We start from the raw sequence: 22,259 nt of genomic DNA on the forward strand, positions 1-22,259 counted from the left end.
TTGATAGCCACACTCAGGTTTATGGGGTTTTGGTTGGGGTTTTCTTGGTAGGGGACAGAAATAGTTTATAACTATTTAGCCCCAATTTCCCCAACTTCCCCAATGTAGACCATGTCCACCATGATGACGTCCCTGCATTGGGCTGACCCCAGTTTCCCTTAAACTGGTGTCAGTTGTCCTGTAGGAGTGGAGTGGAGTGGATTGCCTAGGATTGAATTCTGTCTGATTATGGCCTAGTTACTTCACCTCTTTGCCTCAGCGTCCACATCTGTAAAATGAAGATAATAATGGCATCTGCTTCATCAGTTGTTGGAGTACGAAGTGTGTTGATACATACACAGTAGTTAATTTGGTGTCTGGCACATCCCGAGAGCATCAGGTGTTAGCTAGTATTTTGTCCCACGCATGGGGCCATACTTGTGGATGATATGCGGTGACATCTCTGAAATCTAGACATTTGTCTGGTGGTATGAAGGGTGATTTGCGCATTTGGAAGAGGGCAATGGTCTCTGGGTGTCAGGGTGCACTTCTACTCGCTCCCCAGAGATGCATATAAAATATAAAAACCAAATCCATTCATTTTTGTACCTCTAAGTTCCATTTCCCAAGGCACAGGGAATTTACTGTCCTATTGGGTAGAGAAGCCAAAAGTTGACATTTCTTTCCTGCTTTGTGATTGCTCTTGAGAGCTGAAGTCTGAGGTGACAGGGTAGGCGGCATGTGTCCAGCATGCTTAAGGTACTCCTGTATTCTTCCAGGAGTGTATTACTGATTCAGAATATTTTCTTAAAAATTTTTAAAGATTTATTTGAGAGAAAGAGAGCGGGGTGGGGAGGGTAAAGAGAGAAGGAGAGAGAGAGAAAATCTCAAGCAGACTCCCCACTGAACGTGGAATCCAACATGGGGCTCGATCTTACTACCCCGAGATCATATCCTGAGTTGAAATCATGAGTCGGACGCTTACCTGACTGAGCCACCTGGGGGGGGGGCCTCATTCAGAATACTTATTAAGCGCCTGCCGTGTGCTGGGTTCTACTGTAGGTCTTGGTAGTAAACAAGACCCAACAAACTCCAGAATCCTATTAGAACTTCTCGTCGATCACCTCTTATTCCATACAGCACATCCTGAATGACCCCAAATGGCCATAAGATTCTGAAGTATCCTGGGAATCACCAAAAAAAAAGACGGCATGAGGACCACTATAGTTTTGGTGACATGCATATTTTGTTACGTTCTGATATTTTTTGGAAATAGACAGTCTATCTAACGCATCTACATTTTCCATAAATAATAAATTAAACTGAATGACCCATTCCTAGAACGCACGGAGAAGTAGACTCACAAGTTACTTGTCCCATTTTGATGGTTTTCTCTTGCTGTATGTTTTCCTGGTACATGTTCTTTGGTCTCTCGCCAATTATTATTTCTTGTCTGACCTGCTGGATCATGAGCTCCATTCGGGGAGGAACTTTCCTAAGCCCGCCCACATCCCACTGAGAACATTTCCTGACCGACTGCTGGCCTGAGGCGGAGGCCCGGGCACGTTGAAGGGAGGAAGGGCCTGCTGCCTGGTGAGATGTGCAAGCAAGCCCTGTCTCAGAGCCCTGCGCTGGGGGCTTTTTTCTGATATTCAATGAAAAACTGTCAGGGGAATGAGGTCCTAACACACCTCTTTCCTGTGGTTCTCTCGGCTTCTCTGAAATGACCAGATGGGGTAAAAATCTCTCCAAATTTCCTCGAGCACTGATGGTCTCTGCTTCTAGGAGTCCTGGGCAGAAACTTGAAGAGAGTTTGGGAGTTGATCCTCTTTTTTGACTTGAAGGAATCCATCTGCTAGAAAGCCAGTGAGAGGCCAGGGTCCCTGGTTCACACACACACACACACACACACACACACACACACACACACCTGCCCCCTCTAGACCCTCAGAGAGAAATGATTTCTTTTGAGGAAGAAGACACGAGGGGTGGAGCTGATGAGGAAGAGAGGGGAGTCAAGGTGGTGCCACAGAGGGCCAGCTGGACAGAAGAAAGAAAAACTCACATACGGAAAAGGACACTAATGATAGGGAAAGAAATTTTATTTTCAAGCTTTTAAGAGAATAATACAAACAACAGAGAGTTTTAAAAAACCCTAAAAACTAGTTTAAAAAAGTACTTGACAGTGTCCCTTTAATACCCATGGATGGCGCGGCCATTGTGCATTGACAATGAGAAACTGCAGGTGACCACCCCCCCAACCCCCCGTGGCCTCCCTGGCAAGGTCCCAGGAACCAGCAGGTGGGCTCAAGGGCAGTGATCCCTGCCAGGGTCCCTGCGCCCTGCTTAGCTGCATGGGAGGGACCAGGAAGTTTGTAGCACTGAGGGATGACTGCCCCCCGGGGAGGGTCTCGAGTTGCAAGGAATACTTAGATTGGTCTCCACTCCACTCCTTGGGGCACGTCCAGATGACTTCCTCCCATCTGCTGCAACAGCTATCCTGGGAGACCCTGGGTGGCAGGGGCTCTGCCCTTGGGGGGCCCTGGGTCTCTGCATGTGCCAAAGCAGGAGAAGGCATGACTTTGAGCATGTCCTGGCCATGGGCAGGGGTGGGTAGCTGGGAAAGTCACTCCTGGACTGACAGCTCTGAAGGCTGAAGCCACAGCAGCAGGACCGTGCTTGAGATGCCCACAGGAAATCTGTACTTCCTCTAGTTGTGTGTGTGTTTCTTGTAAACATCTTTGAGCCAAACCACCATAAAATAAAGTAACAAGGGCACAAAAAGACACCCATCTCCAAACCTAAGCCCTCTTTGAGCCCCTCTGAAATTGGGAGAAGCCGACATCGCCCTCCCTCTGGGGGCTCACTCCAACACCTCCCTCCCTGCACATGGCTCCGGAGTCCCTAAAGCCATCTGAGTCAGGAATCCTGCCCACTCAGATGAGCCCAGGGGCCGCCAATGCTTCCTGTCATCCTTGCCAGCCCACACCCATCCCTCTCCCTCCCCACCATGGCCCCAAACACAGCCCCGGGGCGGGGGTGGGGGGTGGGGAACAAAAGCAAACTCGAGGGGAAAACAAGGCGGGCCACAGTGCTTTTTCATTAACACACCCTTTGCATTTTTTCCTCCCAGCCCTCGTGCACACAGGGACACCACCACCCCCAGCTCTCCGGCTTCGCCCTCCCCAGCCTCCACTTCTCCCAGGTGTTTCGTGCATGGGCACATCCGGGATAGTTGTCCTTGTGTTTCCTTCGGTTCCGGTGGCATTGCACTTCCTTGTCGAGTTCGTGCTGGAGTTCCTTGCTCTTGTGGAAGATGGGGCTTGACTGATTGGAATCACGAAAGCACTCCAGACACCAGCCTCACTCGTTCCAGCACTGACCCTGCCTCCAGGGCCCCCTCAAGGCCCACCACCCTCTGCCTGCCCTCTGCTCCGGCCCCCGGGGTGCCCCCTAGCCTCCCCACACCTGCTCCCCAGACTGCGGCCCTGCCAGGCCCTGGCCCCTTCCTGGCCCAGCCTCCCCATCTCTGTGCATGGTCACGGCCTCCCTTCCAGGCCTCTCCTCTCACACCGTCGTGACCCTCATGACGAGCTCCCGGCTCCCGCCCTGGGGGCTCCGCTGTTCATGAGGCCGTAAGTGACTCAAGATGTGCAGGATGGCGTAAGCACAGTGGTGATCGGACAGAGGGCCTGAGGGGTGGCTGGCCGCCCGGGCGGGGCCTTCCTCAGGGCCCGGGGTGCCCCCGGCCTCCTCTTCCGAGGATGGGGCATTGGCCTGGGGGGCTGAGGAGGTCCGGGGGTTTGTCCTGCCTCCCGACTTTTGATCCTCCAGGTCTTTCGTCTTGTCATAGTTCAGCACTTTCCACTGTTGGTTGACAGCCTGCCAGCGTTTAAAGATGCGGTACACCGACGGTCCTTCGTGCACGATGAGACCTGCGGCGCAGGGAGAGGGGAAAGCGGAGGCTGAGTGAGAGACTGGAAATCACTGCTGGAGAACAGTCTCCCTGTACGTGTCAACCAAGAGAGACGTTGGAGCAAGCTGGGTTTGTATCGGTTTGATTCGTTCTTTTCAAACCTCCCTTTCAGCTCTGAGCCACAGGGCTACCATCCCTGTATTCCTGGGCTCCGTGAGTCCTCAGAAGGGGAAGCAGAAGGCTGCCATACCTGGTTCGTGAAACTCTCGAGTGCCTACATGCAACGCCTTTGCCTACCTCTCCTCCACCCCTTCTGCTACTTGGCTTGACACCCAAGCATCACCCACTGAGGCATAATAGAAATGTATTTTCCTCCCTCTACCACGTAGCCATGGCACCTGGCACTTGGCAAATGTTGAATGAACCATGTGCTTTCAAAGGCACCATGAACAGTACCCGTGGGCATTCCGTACCTGGTGAATGATGTCTGGAACTCCACTGGTTAACTCTTTGCTACGTAACAAATAGCCCAATGCTACTGAACGACACCCCCGGGAGAGAGAACTTTGACACAGGTTTACTGGCCAGAAGCAGTGTAGAGCCAGAAAGAAGCCACGCCAGACAACCAGGAAGATAAAGATTGATTTTGTGCCTACTACGTGCCAGGCACTAGGGCTGGTGCAGTGAGCAGGACAGACAGAGTCCTGCCCTTCCAGAGCCTACATCCTAGTGGAGAGACGCACGGCAAACACGTAGCCAAACCCATGAGACTATCTCAGGTGCTGACAAAATGCTATGAGGAAGATAAAATAGGGTTAAATAGGTACTTGCTACAGACACTAAGGGTCCTGCTTTATCAAGAGGGTGGCAGGAAAGGCCTTTTGCGGGGAGGTGATATTTACATTGCTGTGTGAATGATGAGGAGGGGACCATGCAAAAATCTGGAGAGGGGGGCGCCTGGGTAGCGCAGTCGTTGAGCGTCTGCCTTCGGCTCAGGGCGTGATCCTGGCGTTCTGGGATCGAGCCCCACATCAGGCTCCTCCGCTGGGAGCCTGCTTCTTCCTCTCCCACTCCCCCTGCTGTGTTCCCTCTCTCGCTGGCTGTCTCTCTGTCACATAAATAAATTTAAAAATCTTTAAAAAAAAAAAATCTGGAGAGGGGGCATGTTAGTGATAGGAACTGCAAGAGCAAAGGCCAGGAGGTGGGAACGGAACGCACATGGGTCAGAAAGAAGGTCAGTGTGGCCAGGATGCAGTGATGAATGGGAAGTACCAAGAGAGATTGGGGGGGGGGCAGAGGCCAATATGATAAGGCCTTACAGGCCATGGCAAGGGATTTTTATTTTATCCTGAGTATAATGGGAAAGCACTGAAGAGTTCTAATTGGGGGATGGGGAACGGGGTGATGTGATCTGATTTACCCTTCAGAAAGTTCATTCTGGCTCCTGTGGAACTGGATGAGGGAAAAGAATAGGAGCAGGCAACCAAGCAGGAAGTAATGCAGTGATTCAAGCAGGAAGGGATGGTGGCCTAGACTAGGGTTACAGCAGTGGGTTCCATGAGAAATCGTGTGGTCAGGACATACATAGAGGTAGAGCTCACAGGCTTGCTGACAGGCAAACTGTGAGTTGATAGAAACATCTGGACGACGCAGGAGCTTTTGCTGGTGGTGCCATTTACTAATATGCAGACGGCAGGAGGATGGGGGTATGGATTCGTGTGGCAGCGGTCATGACTGTATTAGTTTCCTACGGCTGCTGTAACGAATGACCACACACTTAGTGGCTTTAAACCACACACATGTATTCTCTTGTAGTTCCGGAGACAGAAGTCTGAAGTGAAGGTGTCGGAGGGCTGGTTCTTTCTGGTGGCCTTGAGAGGAGGATCCATCTCCTTGCCTTTAAGCTTCTAGAAGTTGCCTGCATGCCCTGTCTTTTCCCAACATCACTCCACCTCTTGTTCCAATGTCACATCTCCTACTCTTCTGTCAATGTCTCTCTCTGCCTTGCACTTATAAGAACACTTGTGATTGCATGGGGTCCGCCCAAATAATCCAGGATTCTCTACCTATTTCACAATTCTTACATTAGTCACATCTGCAAGTCCCTTTTGCCATAAAAGGTAACATTCACAGTCTCCAGGGATTAGGACCTGGATGTCTTTGGGGGCCATAATTCAGCCAACCACAGTGATTAATAGTTATATTTTGGTTATGGTAATTTAAGATGTCTGATAGAAATCTCATCGGAAGGTCCAGGTAGACAGTTGGGCATATGAGTCTGTTAGGGAGAGGTCTGGCCTGGAGGTAGAAGTCATCAGTGTGGAGGTAGAATCTAAGCCTTAGGAATGGCCCAGATCTGGGAAAAGAAGGTAGATAAGAGAAGGGACCAATGACAGATTCCTGGGCCTTCTCATGTATAGAGGTTTGGTGGAAGTAGAGCCAGCAAAGGAGGCTCTAAAGGAGCAGTAAATGGTATAGAAGCGAGACCAGCAAGTGTGTAGACCCAGAAGTCTAGAGGAGGATGTGTTTCAAGAAAGAGAGTTCAAATTCCCTCGAGAGGGCCGCTCAGGGGGAATGAGGAGTGGCCGTTGGCTTAGTAGGCACAGGTGGAGGGAGGATGATAGATGTGAAAATCAGGCAGTTCTCATCCAAGTGCCTCTGTCTCTTCTCTGATGTCATCAGCTAAGATGGAAGGGATACAGGAGGAAGTGTTGAAGATTTCTGGAGAGAAGAAGAAGTGGGAAATGATTATCTTGGAAAGTAGGAGACTGAATTCACAAAGGAGATGTGAAAGAATTGTCTGACAGTGTTGAGTGTCCATTTGAGATCTGTGGCCACAAATTTAAATGAGTTGTATGGCTTTTCTCCATGCCTTGCACTACCTGCTAGGCGCACCTGTGGAGTGGGAAGGTTGAGTTTAATCATATAGGCTTCTCCCAGACAAGCGAGATGTAAGAGAGGACATGAGAATTACAAATGTTCGCAAGGGAGTGGCTATCACACTGGCCCGTGGAGTCTAGGCTGGGGAGGGGGAAAGCGATACACAAAAGGGATAAGGAAAAATGGACAGTGATAGGGTCAATGCCAAGAGGTCTCTTTGAAGTAAAAGAACCGCCGGAGTCAATGATTACAAGGATGGCGTGGGGAGTGAGGCTCAAAGAGTAGGATGTTTAAATCCAGACTTTGGAAGGGGTATGGTTCTTGGTGATGATGAGGTCTAGGGAAGGTCCACTTGAGCAGGGGCGGAGGTGGGCAGAGGAAAAGGCCTGTGGAGTAATGAGGTAGCCAAGGAGTTGGGCACATTATCTGCATCAACCATCCTCAGTGCTCTCAAACCAAATGCCCCCCTTTTAAAACAAATATAGTTTAATATCCCTTTCTTATCCTAAAGTGAAATACGTAAGATAAAATAAGCTACCATGATTTCTTTTTTTTTTAATTAATATAATACCCTAAACAGATAACGTAAAAAAAAAACAAAAACAAAAAAACAGGAGAAGTCATTTATAACCAGACAATATAAATTTCAACACAAATTCTGGGGCACAACTACATTAGAAAACAAACCACCTCAGAAGGGGGAATGAAGCATGAGAGACTATGGACTCTGAGAAACAAACTGAGGGCTTCAGAGGGGAGGGGGTGGGGAATGGGATAGGCTGGTGATGGGTAGTAAGGAGGGCACAGATTGCATGGTGCACTGGGTGTTATACGCAACTAATGAAATAAAAAATAAAATATAAAAAAAAAAACCTCAAAGATTTCCAAAATGCCCCCTAGGGGATAATACCGCCTCTGCTGAGAGCCACTGATCACAGAGACGCTGAAGACAGGAATGGTGGGAGGGAGTGTATGAACCAGGTGCCCCCAGGAATGAGAGGAGTGAGTAGGCAGCCAGCAGCCAACAGCATCAAGAAGGGGAAAGGGGAGGTTAAATATGATGACATGCACTTCAAAGGGGCTGGGGCTTCTGAAGGATAAAGGAAGAGAGGTGCTTTGGAAGTGGTAATGGGGAGCAAGGAGGATGTGGACCTCACCTCCAGGCCCCATAGAATACAGTATATGGGAGAAAAAGCAGCTACCACTTGAGATCGCAAGAAACAGTGTCCTCAGAAGACAGCAGTTTCAATGAAAGAAGCACTCACAGAAGCTGCTAGCGATGGACCCTGAGGTCCGGAGGAAGGGCTGGGAAGATGGAGCCCGTGAAGAGAAGCGCAAGAGGGAAGTGGTGATTTGTCCATATCATGACGGTGATCTGGGAGGCTGGGCCCTGTGATGGGGAGTGAGAAGACTGGGCATTCACCCTGCAGCAACTGTCAGTGTAGGGGAGGCTGCTGGCCTGGCCTCTGGGGGGAAGAGCTGACTCACAGGAGCAAACAGCGATGAGTCACTCCAGCCTCCCCAATGTCAAACAAAGAGATGGGATGGAAACATCTCAAAGCTTCTCCAACCTTGAACACACTGTGATTCTAGGAGACAAGATAGCCACCCACTGCCACTCTTTCCTCTAGTGTGACAACAGTTCCTGAGATTGGACTCTGGCAACAAGTTTTCAAGGGTTTCTTAGACAGTCTCCCTGTGGCCCAGTTGTTCCTAATTTTTTGGGTCATGTGCCCCTTTGAGGATCTGATGAAGGCTAAGGACCACCTTCCTGGCACAAAACCACACAGATGAATTTAGGGGTTCATAAATCTCCCGAAGACCACCAGTGGACCCCTTGATATGGCCTGTTTGACCAAGGAGGCCTCCTCTCCGCCCCCTGTCTCATCACCCAGCCCCATTCACTTCCTTCAATCTTGTGAATACGTGTCCTGTGTTCATTATTTCCACAAGTCTATTTGAACACTGCAGTGCTCTTTTCCCTGGACTGTAAGCCCCTCGAGGACAGAGGCCAGGAATGGTTGAGGGTTGGGCAGCCAACATAGTAGCGGGAACTTAACAAAGCCTTGGTGATGATGGAGGAACAGGGGCCTCGGGGAGAGAGAGAAGCAGGATCTTTTGAAGCCCCAAACTAACTCTTTCCAATAACAGCCACTACACTTGATTCTTAATTAACTTCTCGATCAGACAATTTTACCCTGATTGAAGAGGGTGGCTTAAATTTTTGGTCTGAACGCTGCCTTCTAATTATCTAACTGTCTAGTGTTCAGGAAGTAATTAAACCACTTTAATGGATAGATGGCTGAAGGGGGGAAGGTGCACCTGTTTTTGTAGATAATGCTTGTTTGGCAAAAATGGGAAAAGCACAAACTACCTCTTTCGCCTCCACTCCCCTTAGCTCTTCCTCTGCTTCCTGCTCTACAAATCACTTCCTGATTCCACGGATGGCAGGATAAAAACAACACAAAACAAAACAAAAATGGAGGAAGGTGGGCGGGGCTCATCCGATTGGGACAGGTGAAAATAGGGAGGTTGAAGAGATGGGAGAGAAGGAAGATGGGTTGGAAATGGCGGCAGATGGAGAGAGAGGCTGAAATTAGAAGAGGAGGAAAGAAAGCTATTGGTGAAGGGAGGCGGAGAAGCAATAGAAGAAGATGGACCATTAGAACACATGGCAATACGGGAAATTCAGTCCGTTTTGATCAGGTCCTTCTCTGGGGTTTTCTGTTTCATTTAATAGCGACCCCATAACCACCTACAAGGTGCCCAACCCTGGGCTGTATTGTGGAAAATCCAGTTCCAGAAGAATTGCCACCATCATCTCCCTGACATCTCTCCACCTTTGGGGGCAACTCTTCCTCACATCTCTGGAGGCTCCATCACTCTCAGAACACTTTGCTTGTCATCATAGCTCTTCCCACCGACCTCCAGCTGAAGTGGCCCTTTAGTTAGCCCATGAGGAGGGGGGGAGGTGGCCACTGTGAGTGGGTGGTCCTGTCTGCTTGGCTCCTCCTGCCTCTAACTCACCCCGACTCAGCGCTGTCGGGGAGCCTTCAATCCTTGGTTGGGACCAGCATCCCATTCCTGCCCTTCTGAGTTTTGGCCATTGGCTCTTGCTGTGTCCAAAGCAGTGAAATACCATTTAATTCTATTTAGGTAATATTTCCTGAGTACTTACTATGTGCTTCTCCGAGCACCTGTGATGGAACAACAACAAAAAAACAAAACTGGTTCTTATCACGTATGGAGTTAACAGGCCAAGGCTAACTGAGAAGTCTGCAGAGAAGACTCTAGTTCCCTCAGCAATGCCCAAATCCTCCTTCCCACCTCTCATCTCCTGCTGGCTTCCTGATTTAAGTGGCAAAGAAAGTTACAGACAACTCTACAACGGCGCTTCTCAAACTGTAGCATGCGTCAGAATCAGCCAAGGAGCTTGTTAAGACACCGATTCCTGGGCTCTACCTCCAGAGAGTATGAATCTATAGGTCTTGGATGAGGCCTAAGGATTTGCATTCCTAAGCCGGTGCTGCCAGTGTGCGGACCACACTTGAGTAGCACTGCCTAGACCATGGTCCTTATCCTGGCCTACTGCCCCATGGAAGGCTCTAAATTTTGATCAAATAAAGAGCTATATGTAACTTTTTAAAAAAGCCTTATGTATTTATTTTAGAGAGAGAGAATCCCAAGCAGACTCCCCACTGAGCATGGAGCCCGACGCAGGGCTCGATCTCACCATCCTGAGATCATGACCTAAGCTGAAACCCAAGAGTCAGACGCTCAGCTACTGAGCCACCCAGGCACCCCAAGAGCTATAGGTAATTTTTAAAAATATTCTAGTTCCGGATGGGACAGACATGGAAATGTGAGGTAACTAGAGAAATGGATACTTCCCTTCTAGACCCAGAGGACTTTGGGTCCCACAGTTCAGAGGCACCTCACCAATGAGCACACACCGGACATTCAGAGCATCTGCCACTTACCGGCCCTGAGGATTTAGGTAAGTCACTTCCTTTTCCCGAGCCCCAGGTCCTTCTTCAGTAAACTGGGACCGATACCTCCTTGCTTATAGGGTTGTTAGGAGATTACAGGAGGTAATGAGTCCTGCGTGCTCCTGCTTGGGGCTGCACCCAGCACGCATTTAACACGCAAAGCCACATGATATTGATTATTGTGGGCGCGGGGGTGGAAATTACAGGACAGAAAAAGCCCAGTCGTATCTTTTCCTCCTCCTCCATCGCCAACCCCGCTCCCAAGCACAAACACCTGTTCTGCCGACTCCTAACTGTCCTTCCCAATCCTCAGTCTGAGTCATTATTTCTAGATGAATAAGATGCTGGAGCTGAAAGGAGCTCTAGGGGCCAGCTGATTCTGTAGATGTGACAAGCCTCCACTCCCGGCTCCTCTGCCACCACCAGGAGCCTTCAGCAGTGCCAGGGGAGGGATTCTCCCCACCTGCAGAGTCACTCGCTGTCAGACACCTGCGGGGCAACACTTCACCCTGAAGCCCCACCACTACCAAGCTCAGCTTCCCGACGCTACCCCCAAGGGCCCAGCCCTGTCAGAACCTGCACCGAAGAACGTAGCAGGCAAGTGTGGGAAAGAAATCAATCTCACTAGCTAGTGTTGGGGGGTGGGGGTTAGGAGGCACTGTCATGAGATGGCATTGGCAGTTCTCCATGGTCACAGCTTCGTGCTCCTCGTGAGTGTAGCCAGGCCGTGCTCCTGGGAGCCCCTCCGAGGAGGTGGCGAGATATGGATCCATGGGTCTCCTTTGGGCAGGCTCACCTTGACCAGATGCTTTGGGTCTTAGTTTGGGTTACTCTTTCAGCAATAAAGACCCAAAGGACAGATGGCACTGAACTCTTTTGATGTGGGTGAAGTGAAGCTATCTTCCCCTTGTGTTTCTATCCTGTTGATGCCTCGTCAGTGTCCGGGGAGGGGCTGTCCCCTTGGAGGTGACTTCTATTAGAATTCCCTCCCCAGCAGGGTCCTTGCTGGACTGGTTGACCTTGGTCAAGCTGTACAGGATGTCTCTAAACACATCAGAGCCAGAACCATCCCAGCCCCTCTCCCCACTCAAGGCATTGCAGAGACCCATGAGAAGACCTTGGCTAAAAAAATCATCAAGAGCGCTGAGACTCCTTGAAATGAATGAGCTTAACTCAGTAGGACTGGGTAGGGAAGAGAACTATTCCTGGAACCCCAAATATCCCTGCATTGTTATAAGTGAGGGGTCCATTCCTGGAAGTGTGTACGTGAAGCTATGTCCCAAGATACTGTGGATTTTTTCTGTGGGGGTTCTCTAAAAGCTCAGAGCTATCTCTGTCTGGAAAGATACAGACAAAATTGCATTTCTAAGCCACTCTAGGTGATGGTGATGAAGGTCATGGTGATGATGGTGATGGTAGTCTGTACTTATGGAATGCTTACTATGTTCTGTCACTCTTAAAGGGCTTTGCAAATACACTCTACATCTCACAGAAATTCTGTGAGGTAGGTGGTATTATCTCCACTTGACAGAAGAGGAAACTGAGCTCAGAGAGGCTTAGTGTCTTGCCCAAAGACACACAGCTTATACACGTAGTGGGACATAAACTCAGGTTCATCTGAAACAGAACGGTGCCATGTGTCTAGGCTCCTTCCTCCTCCATGCTCCAGGTTATGGGCAACCCCAGAGAGAGCAGCTATGGAGATAATTTTGTTTATAGTCTCTGTGTATGAGTATACAATTTCTATTTCAATTCACAATAAGATGTCTTTTGTGCTATGCATTTTAATGTATGGTTACAGTGTTATAACAGAGTGGCCAAGGATGTGGGCTTTGAAATCAGATGTAACTAGGTTCTACTTGTATGACCTTGGGTGATTTACCTCTTAGTCTTAATTTTTTTTATCAGGAAAATGGGTATTTTACCAGTAACTACATCATAATGTTGTAGGAAGTAAATAAGATAAGGCACGTAAAATACTTTTTACAGTGTTTGGTACATAACGAATAGCAAATTTTGGTTATTTTATTATCATTATTATGAAATAAGTTTCACATGACTTCATCTTAAAGGAGTTATGTTAGAGTTACAAAAGTAATTGATTTAAGCAAGTGTGCCAAAATTCTATATCTAAAAAGAGTTTAAAATCCGAGGATTTTAAAAGACTACTCTGGGGGGGCACCTGTGTGGCTCAGTCAGTTAAGTGTCTGCCTTTGGCTCAGGTCATGATCCAGGATCCTAGGATCAAGCCCCACATCAGGCTCCCTGCTTAGCGGGGAGTCTGCTTCTCCCCCTCCCCCTCCCCCTGTGTGTGTTTTCTCTCTCTCTGTCAAATAAATAAATAAAATCATAAAAAAAAAAAAGGCTACCCTTGGGAACTGGGGTATTCTTTCTTAGGCTATCCTAGTGCAGATCATTTCTGGAAATTTCTCAGTGACACAGTGTGTGACAAACATGACTAACTGTCCACCAAAACCCCACTCTTCTCTTTCTTAGTATAGAGTTGCCACTGAGAAGGAATGACATTACAGCACTTTGCACTCACTGGGAGCCGGGTGACCAGGACTGCATGTGAGCATTGGTCAGGTCAAAGTTTAAGAATGGGTATTGAGGGGCGCCTGGGTAGTGCAGTCGTTAAGCGTCTGCCTTCGGCTCAGGGCGTGATCCTGGCGTTCCGGGATCGAGTCCCACATCGGGCTCCTCGGCTGGAAGCCTGCTTCTTCCTCTCCCACTCCCCTGCTATGTTCCCTCTCTCGCTGGCTGTCTCTCTGTCACATAAATAAATAAAATCTTTAAAAAAAAAAAAAAGAATGGGTATTGAGGGCGAAAGTGTGCGTGTGTGTGTGTGTGTGTGTGTGTGCTTTCTCCATGCTTGCTTTTATTTTCTATTAGCTGGAAATAAAAGATTCAAAAGCCTAGGGGACTGTGGTCACAAAATGGAAGGAGCCTGGGTCCCTGAGTCTCTGTGTGGAGGAAAACCTTCCGCTGATCAGGAGCTTCCACTGCATTAAACCACTGAAATTATATATATATATATATATATATATATATATAAATACCTGCAGTGCTAGGGTAGGGGCCACAAGAGAAAAGCAGCTTTGGGTTCAATGTCATGTTTCACGTTGTCCCCAAAATATATTACTTGGCTCAAGCAGGCACCTTCTTTACCCGATTGGGGTTTTTTTCTAGCCATAGAAAAAACTGTCAACAGACATACATGCCACTCCTGAAGCCATTCCCAAGACTATGCTGTAGGCACTGAAGACAGCTCCCAAGAGGTGTTCCTAAACTATTTTAAGCCCCGTCGGCACACGGGAGTAAATGAATTGCCTCCCAAGGGGTCTTCTTTGAGGGGACACTGCTCACTTGGCGTGTCTGCTTCTCCATCAGTCGTCTGCACTTACCGAGCAGCTAGCAGCTCAGCGGTGGAGAAAGGGAGCCTTGCATAGTATGCCCTGGCCGGGGGAGGCCGGGGTGGGGGGAATATGAGCTAACAGTTCATCTGGAAAGTTGGATAAGCCATGTGCATTTAATGGAACAGAGACTGAACATCATCTTGGCATTTACGTGGCTGACGCTTATCAGTTGTTTGGTCTAGCCAACGTGATTGGGAATCCCCCCACTGCCACCATGATCAACTTCTGACAATTATGACATCTTCTTACAGTGGAGGTGACTTCAAAATCCTAGAATGTCAGACCTAGAAGTACCTTACAAGTTATCAGGTTTAACTGTCTCATTTTATAGATGCCTTAATGAACTATAAAAAGAAGAAATAACTCGCCCAAGGTCATAGAAGTAGTGACACATCTAATCTTCAGACCTAGATTTTCTACTTCCTAGCCTCTTCTGGGGTACTAGGCTGCCTTCTCCATATTTTCAGTTTATTAATCAGGGAATTAAAAGGTTTGACAGATGGGGTCATTTCTAGCCCAAGGGAAGGAAGAAAGGAAGGAATCTTTGTGCCAGGTAAGTGTTTTTTAGTTAATGTGAATTAAAATTAAGTTTGAAAAATCATGTTTTTGTAGTCCTGATTCTCCCACCCTTTGCCCACTTACTATAAATTAGAATTTGAATTCCTTTATCTCAGAGGGCAGGCACCAGATATCTCTAAATTATAGGAAAGAACTTCAATGAACAGCAGACAGAGGAAGCTTTGACAAAAGATTTTCTATAATTTTGTAAATTACCATATTCCACTGTTTTAAAGATTAGGAACCATCTCGGAAATGCTGTCCTTCTTTTCCCTGACCACATCCCACTCACAAGTAAAAAAACAAACATCTTAAGGATGAGGTCCTCTTTTTTGCAGATTTGACTTTTTGGTGGCCAATCTCTTGAGTCTGTGGAGTGAAAAAAAAATGTTTTTGGTGCCAAAGACCTTAATTAATTTGCTCTTGTTAAATCCTAATAACTTGACCCACTGGAGCAGAGACTGTCCCATTTGTTTGCTGGGAGGCTCTGTCAGCTCTTCTGCGGGGCACACAGCATCATTAGAGATGACGGAAGGGGAGGCAGGTGGCAGGAGGACATTCTGTGCAATCGGATCTTCTCATCGAAGGGACACAGGTGAGGGAACTAAACACCTTCAAGAAGAAGCACTGCTCCATATAACAGCCCACTCTCAATTATGTGAGGACATGGGGTCAGGCTCTCTAGGCTGTGACTGGCTTCTGGTCTGAACAGTTTCCACAAACCTTTATTGAGTGCCTACTCCAAGGGGAATCTACCCGGATCAAGTGTCTCCCATCCTGGTCACTGCTATTTATCAATGCTTCCTCCTTTCCATACGCCATTGTATTCAGTCCTCTCAACAATGCTCTGAGGATGGTGTTATCCCATTTCACAGATGAGGAAAGGGAAGCGGAGAATGGTTATGCAAATCACTCAAGGTCCCAAGGTTAGTAAGAAACCGAGCAACACGTGGTCTAGAACCTCAAGTAGCACACTCCTGCCACTCCAGAAACCCACCACCCTGGGTTTTGTGACTCATTCCCTCCTGTTTTTCTCATTCTCTATCTTCATCCATCTTTTAAGTGTATAATGTTCCCCAGGTCTCCATCCTTAGCCACCTACTCTTTGAATGCTCCTTCTAAGCTGTCTTATCAAAACCCACAGCTTTACCCACCTCTTACTCTTGACCCCCAAACCCGTGTTCAAGTTTGATTATCCAACTGCCTACAGAAATCTTTCTTTACCTCCCCCCCTTCTCATTAATCACCCATCCTCATCAGAACTGGTCCAATGCCCTCAAATCTTCCTCTACGAACGGGAGGCCATAAAAGGCCCTTTCCTTCTTCTACCAGAGACTCTTTCCTGGCAATGCCTAATCCTCTTTGCAACCCATAACGTACTCCATTTGCTTCGCTTCTACTGCAAACTCTATGCTTAGGAAATGCCTCTTACCTCACTGCCTGGATTTTAGGCTTGTGATGGGCCTTTTGTTTGGTGCTTTTGCCAAAGATTTACCTTTGGTTCCCCTTTGCCTCTCCCATTGCCAGTCCCATTCTCGTGCTCAGCTGTGGTATCCCCACTCAAGCCAGACCCTGGGGTTCCTACTTGCTTCAAAGAAGTTCATACAGTCTTATCTCATGCACAGCCTCAGTGCTTCTCAAGGTCATGCCATATACTTCTTCCCACTGTACTTTTTTGCATTTCTTTCCCTTTTGCTCAGACTATTACAAGCATTTTCCAACTGCCCCTCCCTGCCTCTGGTCTTTCCAGCTCTGGTCCATCCTCCCCACCGTTGCCTGAATTATCTCTTGAAAGCACACATACATCTGACCTCACTTCTTTCTGGTATAAAATCTTATCAGTGCCTCCCTACCACCAACAGGGTGAGGTCTGAGCTGCTTAGCCCATAATTCATGACACTGTGGGATTCGGCTCCTGCCAACCTCCACATCCCTATGGCCCATCACCCACCCTCCCACTCTCGCTCTTGACACGGAGCCATACACTGGCTCAAGCCTTCCTGGACTGCTCCAAGAGGGAGTTAATTGCTCTCTGTTCTGTTCCACATTTTTCTGTATCTTATCCTGGCTCCCACTGTGCTGTGATTTATTTGTAGACTGGGGAGCTCCTTGAGGGCAAGGACTGTGTCTCGTTCATTACTTTATTCAAGTTCCCTAGTTGCAGGAACAAAACCAGATGGCCAGGAAATGCTACTGAAGGAATGGCTATGACCATCCTGAGTGCCTTCTGACTCATAAATGATCAATGATTAACTTGTCTGCCTTCCCAGTGAAATGTAAGATCCTTAAGAGCAAGTGACTCTCTTACTGGGAGTGCCCTTTCAATAAATATTTTTTCAGCGAATGAATGGATTCCCTAAGTTCATGTTAACCAGGAGGCGTAGGTTCCCCTGCCCTAAGTTCCTTCCACCAGAGTGTCTCACAGGGAGACAAACTACCCAAATCTCATCTCGATTCCTTTTTTTTTTAAGATTTAATTAATTTATTTATTTGAGAGAGGGAGAGCACAGAGGGAGAGGGAGAAGCAGACTTCCTGCTGAGCAGAGAGCCCGACGTAGGTCTCGATCCCAGGACCCTGAGATCATGACCTGAGCCAAAGGCAGAGCTTAACTGACTGAGCCACCCAGGCACCCTCACCTCAATTTCTTAAAACTCCCTCTCGGTTGGTGTCAGAATAGCACTGATCAAAAGGGAGGCACAACAATGGCTAAACTCAAAGACCCTGAATAAAAGACAGGAGCAGCTAGGGCTCGCTACATTTCTATTGCTCAGCCATTACCCTGTGGGTCAAGGTATTACTGGACCAATTTCCCTTTAACCTGCCTCCCCATCCAAGCTCTGCATTTGTAATTTCACAGAGCAATCAGAGATAAAATAGGCAGTAGAAAGCACCCTGGAATTGGAGTCCAGGGTTTTTGGTCTAATTCTCAGCTCTGCCATTTGTTCAGCTATGTGACCTGGAGCACAATTACTTTAAGCCTTTCCTCACCTGTTAAATATGGATCGTAATACTTACCCTGCTCATCTTTTAGGGTTATTGTGCCCTTTCTAGGTTCTTCTCTGCCCTTGCAGGAGTTTGGGGGTTTGTTCTGTCCACAGCAACTTAGTTTTGGTTTTCACAATGGCACGGATTGGCCTAGGAAGTTAGGACTTTACCCAAGAGACATTTAATCTGTAGGGGCAGCTTGTCTCCCCAAAGGTACAACCATCTGATATAACCAAGTCTAGAGCCATCGTCCACAACCGCGGACCCATGCTGCATCCAACAGAGAACGCAGATCTTCCTGGCACCCATTTCAGGCAAAATTCTTTGGTGAGAACCAAAGGCCTTTCCCTGGAGGTCAGCCACATGGACGTAGCCATGGATGGAGCTGATGTGGCTTCGTGGGAAGCAAAGTGACCATATCCCAGATTCTGCATCCTCTTGGCTTCATGGCAGAGCATATCTGCTGAGCTGGTGCTGGTGCCCAGTGGAGTGTCTCTTTGTGTCCTTCCCACTCTCAGGAGTTTTCCCCTAGAGCCCTCCTCTGATAAAAGGTAAGCCTATTTGTAAGGATTACTTAGAACTATATATTTCATGTTTACTCAAATTCTTTACTGTCTGAGGCCATTTAACAGTCTTAGAGAATAGACAAATTGTTCTTGGTGTCTGAAAAATAGAGAAAGTCCAAGGACTCGTTTTAACAGATGGTCTTATTCCTTTCTTACTCAGCCTTTTGAGCTAACACGGGGCTAGACTCATTTTCCTCCTTCTGGTGATAAATTTCTATCCAGGTACTGAATTGCTCCAACCATCCAAGGAGCTTGGGTCTATGGATATGGATTTTTTCATTCAACATTTTTTTTCAATCAGCATTTCTTGAGAATACTCATCTCTCCCATTATCACTTCAACCTACTTTCTGGTAAGGAATCATCTCTTCCTCTGCCCATTCTGTCACATCATTTTCTCCCACTTTCTTAGGACTTCTGGAAGGAAAACTTCCCTTTTCCCATAGAAAAAAAGCTAACTGAGTGTTAAAACTGATGACCACCTCCACAGTAATACAGGTGTCACCCTGTGACTCTCTTGTCCATGTTGTTCATTTTCCTGCAGTAAGACGACCACATTATGCTTCCTTCTGGCTCACCTAGCCAGGTCTCTTTCCCTGTTTTAGCTCCTCTGTCTTGCACTGGTTCAGGGAAACAGGTCTGTGTGGCCAGAAGTCCAGATTCATGGACAGAGGCAGGAGGTGGTAAGATAGAGGTGATGGCATACTTGCTCCTTCTCTCAAAACAAACTAGACCCTGGGTTGGCATTCTGGCTTGTTTCCCTGGAATTCCGATGAAGGTGGAGTGTCAGCTGTGTTACAACCTTCCCTAGGTTGGAGGTAACCCCTGATTGGTGGCTGCTTTACTGTGAATGCCTGGTGGGAGGCTGGAGCTTTGAGCTTCCCTGAGCACAGTGACACTTGTAACAGCATATGACTTTTGTGGGGAAACTGTCAATGTGGATCCTGTACCCACTATTGTGGGTCTCATCTCCTTCCCGAGCTATCATCTGGGGGCTGAGAGACTAGCCCTGGACTAGGATATGGAGGGCAGTAAGGACTCCCCTGCAGAAGTAAGCTGGACCTGACTTGTGGAGGCTGTGGCTCCTGTCCTAAATTCCTCTAGGTGAGCCCAGTGCCAAGGGTACAGTCTGGTAGTTCTGTGAGTCTAAGTGTCTACCTGAGCCTAAAAATAAATACAGTGCTAGTCCGCATTCCGGGCTGCACCTGACTGTCCTTACCAGAGAGCCCCTGAGAGACTGATACTTTATAACTACTTATGCAGCACGGGGCGTTTTTCCTCAACTGGCCAGAACACCACAGAAGAGAAGTGACTCATACCTGAACTTCACCCTTAAAACGACCATCATCACCGCTGATTATCATCACCGATATCAAAATCACCGTCATTGCAACCATCACAAGAATTTGCTTGTGCATTTCAACTACTGTCCATCATCTTCCACTCTCTTCTTTAGATCACACATTACTTTCTTTTTGATTTTGCCTCCTGGAATTTTCTCCTATGGACAAGCTCTTTTAGAAAAACACTAAACTGAGAGTCCTGCTCTGCTGCCTGAATCAGCCTAAGACAAATCCTTCAGTATCAGTTTCCCCATCTGAAAAATGGGAAAATTATTGCCCCTGGGGAAATGGTCTGACAACTGAATTAGCTCCAGTTACAATCAACAAAATGATAGAGCAGTCTAAACTCTTTAGAGGTGACCTAGTCTAAATATAAATATATCTGACCACTTTGGGTTGGCAGTAAAAGCACTTATGGTCCCTATGCCGCCCCCTCCTGTCCAATGGCTATCTCTAGGCAGCCACTGGCTTGTCAGAGCAGAATAGACAGATCATTGCTGTGGCTTTGCATCCTGGGAAATTATGTTTTCCTAAAAGCTTGGAAGGAAGGAAAGCAATATGAAAACTCTCAATATTTAGCTCATTGTGCTTCTTCCAGAAATTCGGTGACTGAGTGCCATATATATATGAAGAGAAAGAATTTGAGAGATAGAAGTGGGTTGGAGGGAGGCAGATGGAGAGGAGCCAAGAAAGAGACAGAGGACAATGGTTCTGTGGAGCCCTACTCAGAGGGAGACAGTATGAGCAGGAGAGACCAGGGTGCCAGGAAGGCCCAAGCAGGGGTGATGCGTGGCTCAGAGCCACAGGGAGCAGGCCTGTTTTTGAGAGCTCTTCCTGTAAGTGGGCCCAGGTGCACTCAAAGTTGCAGGTGGCACCTGCAGATGTCCCATAATTGACACCGAAGACTCCTGCTGTATGATGCAAGAGGATAATGGAAAGAGCACTGGATTGCCGATCAGGAGACCTTGCTTGTAATCCCAGCTGAGCAAGCTTGAGCAGATCACTTCCCTTCTCTGGGCCCCAGTTCTCTCAACTTCAAAACAGGAGTTGTACCGGTTGATCTCATGCTCTCTTCTACCTTCACTTCTCTCAGTCTTCAAATCTATGAAGCCCTGAATGTAGGTGGTCTTTATGCTCCTCTTTCCCTCCCATGCTCCCTCCAGGGGAGGAGGAATATGCTTCCCTCGCCCACCCCCACACTGGTGTTGGGCTCGTTGATGACTTGCATCGGCCCATGGGCTGTGGGCAGAAGGGACGGTGGGCCAGTATTGAGCAGAAGCTTCGAGAGGCCCTGCAAGCTTCCGCCAGTGCGCTTGTGCTCCTGTACCTTGCTAGAAAGGTACACCCCAGCAGTCCCTGCCCTTTTCGCCCAGGCCCCAGCATGAGGAGCCACTTGGAGCGGGCTGGAGCCCAGCGCAGAGTCAGAAGCTAAGCCGGGCCAAGCCCAGCTGAGCCACGGCCGTCGTGCAGACCCAGCCACGGGAAATAAAGGCCTGCTGCTGTGAGACACTGCAATTCTGGGGCTGCCTGTTACCGCAGCCAAAGCTGACTAATACACCACGTGACAGGAGAGCAAGTCCAGGAGAAGTGCACATCAGGGACCAGTCAAAAGCCTGCCTGAAGGAGAACGAAGGGCAGCTGGAGAGGCTCCTCTAGGCCCTCCGCTGCTGCCCCCCTCCGTGCCAGAGCCGTACACCTCCATATGGAGACACACCTGGTTTCTGGCAGCCACCAGCCATGCCTCAGCAGGGTAGGAAGGGATTTTGGTGGAGGGGGAACCAAATTAGAATGCTCAAAGTCAAATTCCTCCCCATCCACAGTCCTCTCTTCCACAGTCCTCCAAACCGAGGCAGTCGGTCTAGGTGCCATAAAAGGCTGTCTGTAGAAAGGCTCTTGAGCTCAGGCATTGGCTTAGCTAGCAGGGAGAGGCGGCAAGATGCTTAGACAAGTATCCAAGTGCCAGCATCACTGGTCTCTGGCTGCTGTAATCAGCATGCAAGTCGCCAGGCCTCTCTGACTCCTAATATTAAAGAACCCCAAAGAAATTCACATAACATTCTCCCAGCCAAATTCTAGCTAATAGATGTTTTCCTGCCAAATGGAGCAGTGTAGCATATCTGATATAATATACAAACTAAAGCCCAGAGAAGACAACTGTGGAACTGTAGTGCTGTCAGCATGATGGCCTAGGGAATAACCTGAGACTTCCAGGTTAGGATATATGGCCAGTGCTTAACTGTGCTTTGTGTCATTGAGAGAAAACCAGGACCTGGGTCACTTGAATGACCACTCCAGAGTTGAAAACCACAAGCATTTGTTGGGAAAAACAAAAAGACCAGCCCTTTGCCAATCAACCTCACATAATAGAAGAGGAAGGAACATAGGTTTGGGGATGGTGTAAGGGAACAGGCAGGAATTAAATGGAGTTTCCAACGTTTTTCCTAAAACACCAAAGACTTATCTAGAACAGAAACATATGTAAATGGATAAAAGCACCGAAACTCAAGGTGAAGCAAAGTTGAAGACTCAGAGCCTGTCTGCACTGCATGCCATTGCCCACCCCCAAAACTGGTTCCTGAAGCTGTGTGTGGAACATCAGGACTACATAGAGTTTGAAAACCACTAGA

General features: G+C 48.1%; 1 protein-coding gene across 1 annotated transcript in view; it reads right to left on the minus strand.

The window, feature by feature from the left end:
* Positions 1 to 3,546: 3,546 nt before the first annotated feature.
* The window catches only part of MARCHF4 (membrane associated ring-CH-type finger 4), a 106,401-nt gene continuing 87,688 nt past the window's right edge, over positions 3,547 to 22,259 (minus strand). Inside the window, exon 4 of the mRNA XM_026491996.3 lies at positions 3,547 to 3,914. Within this exon, the coding sequence (XP_026347781.1) occupies positions 3,547 to 3,914 (368 nt within the window). The remainder of the gene's footprint in view (positions 3,915 to 22,259) is intronic.

The sequence above is a fragment of the Ursus arctos genome, unplaced genomic scaffold (genome assembly GCF_023065955.2).
Source record: "Ursus arctos isolate Adak ecotype North America unplaced genomic scaffold, UrsArc2.0 scaffold_1, whole genome shotgun sequence".
Classification (NCBI taxonomy): Eukaryota; Metazoa; Chordata; class Mammalia; order Carnivora; family Ursidae; genus Ursus; species Ursus arctos.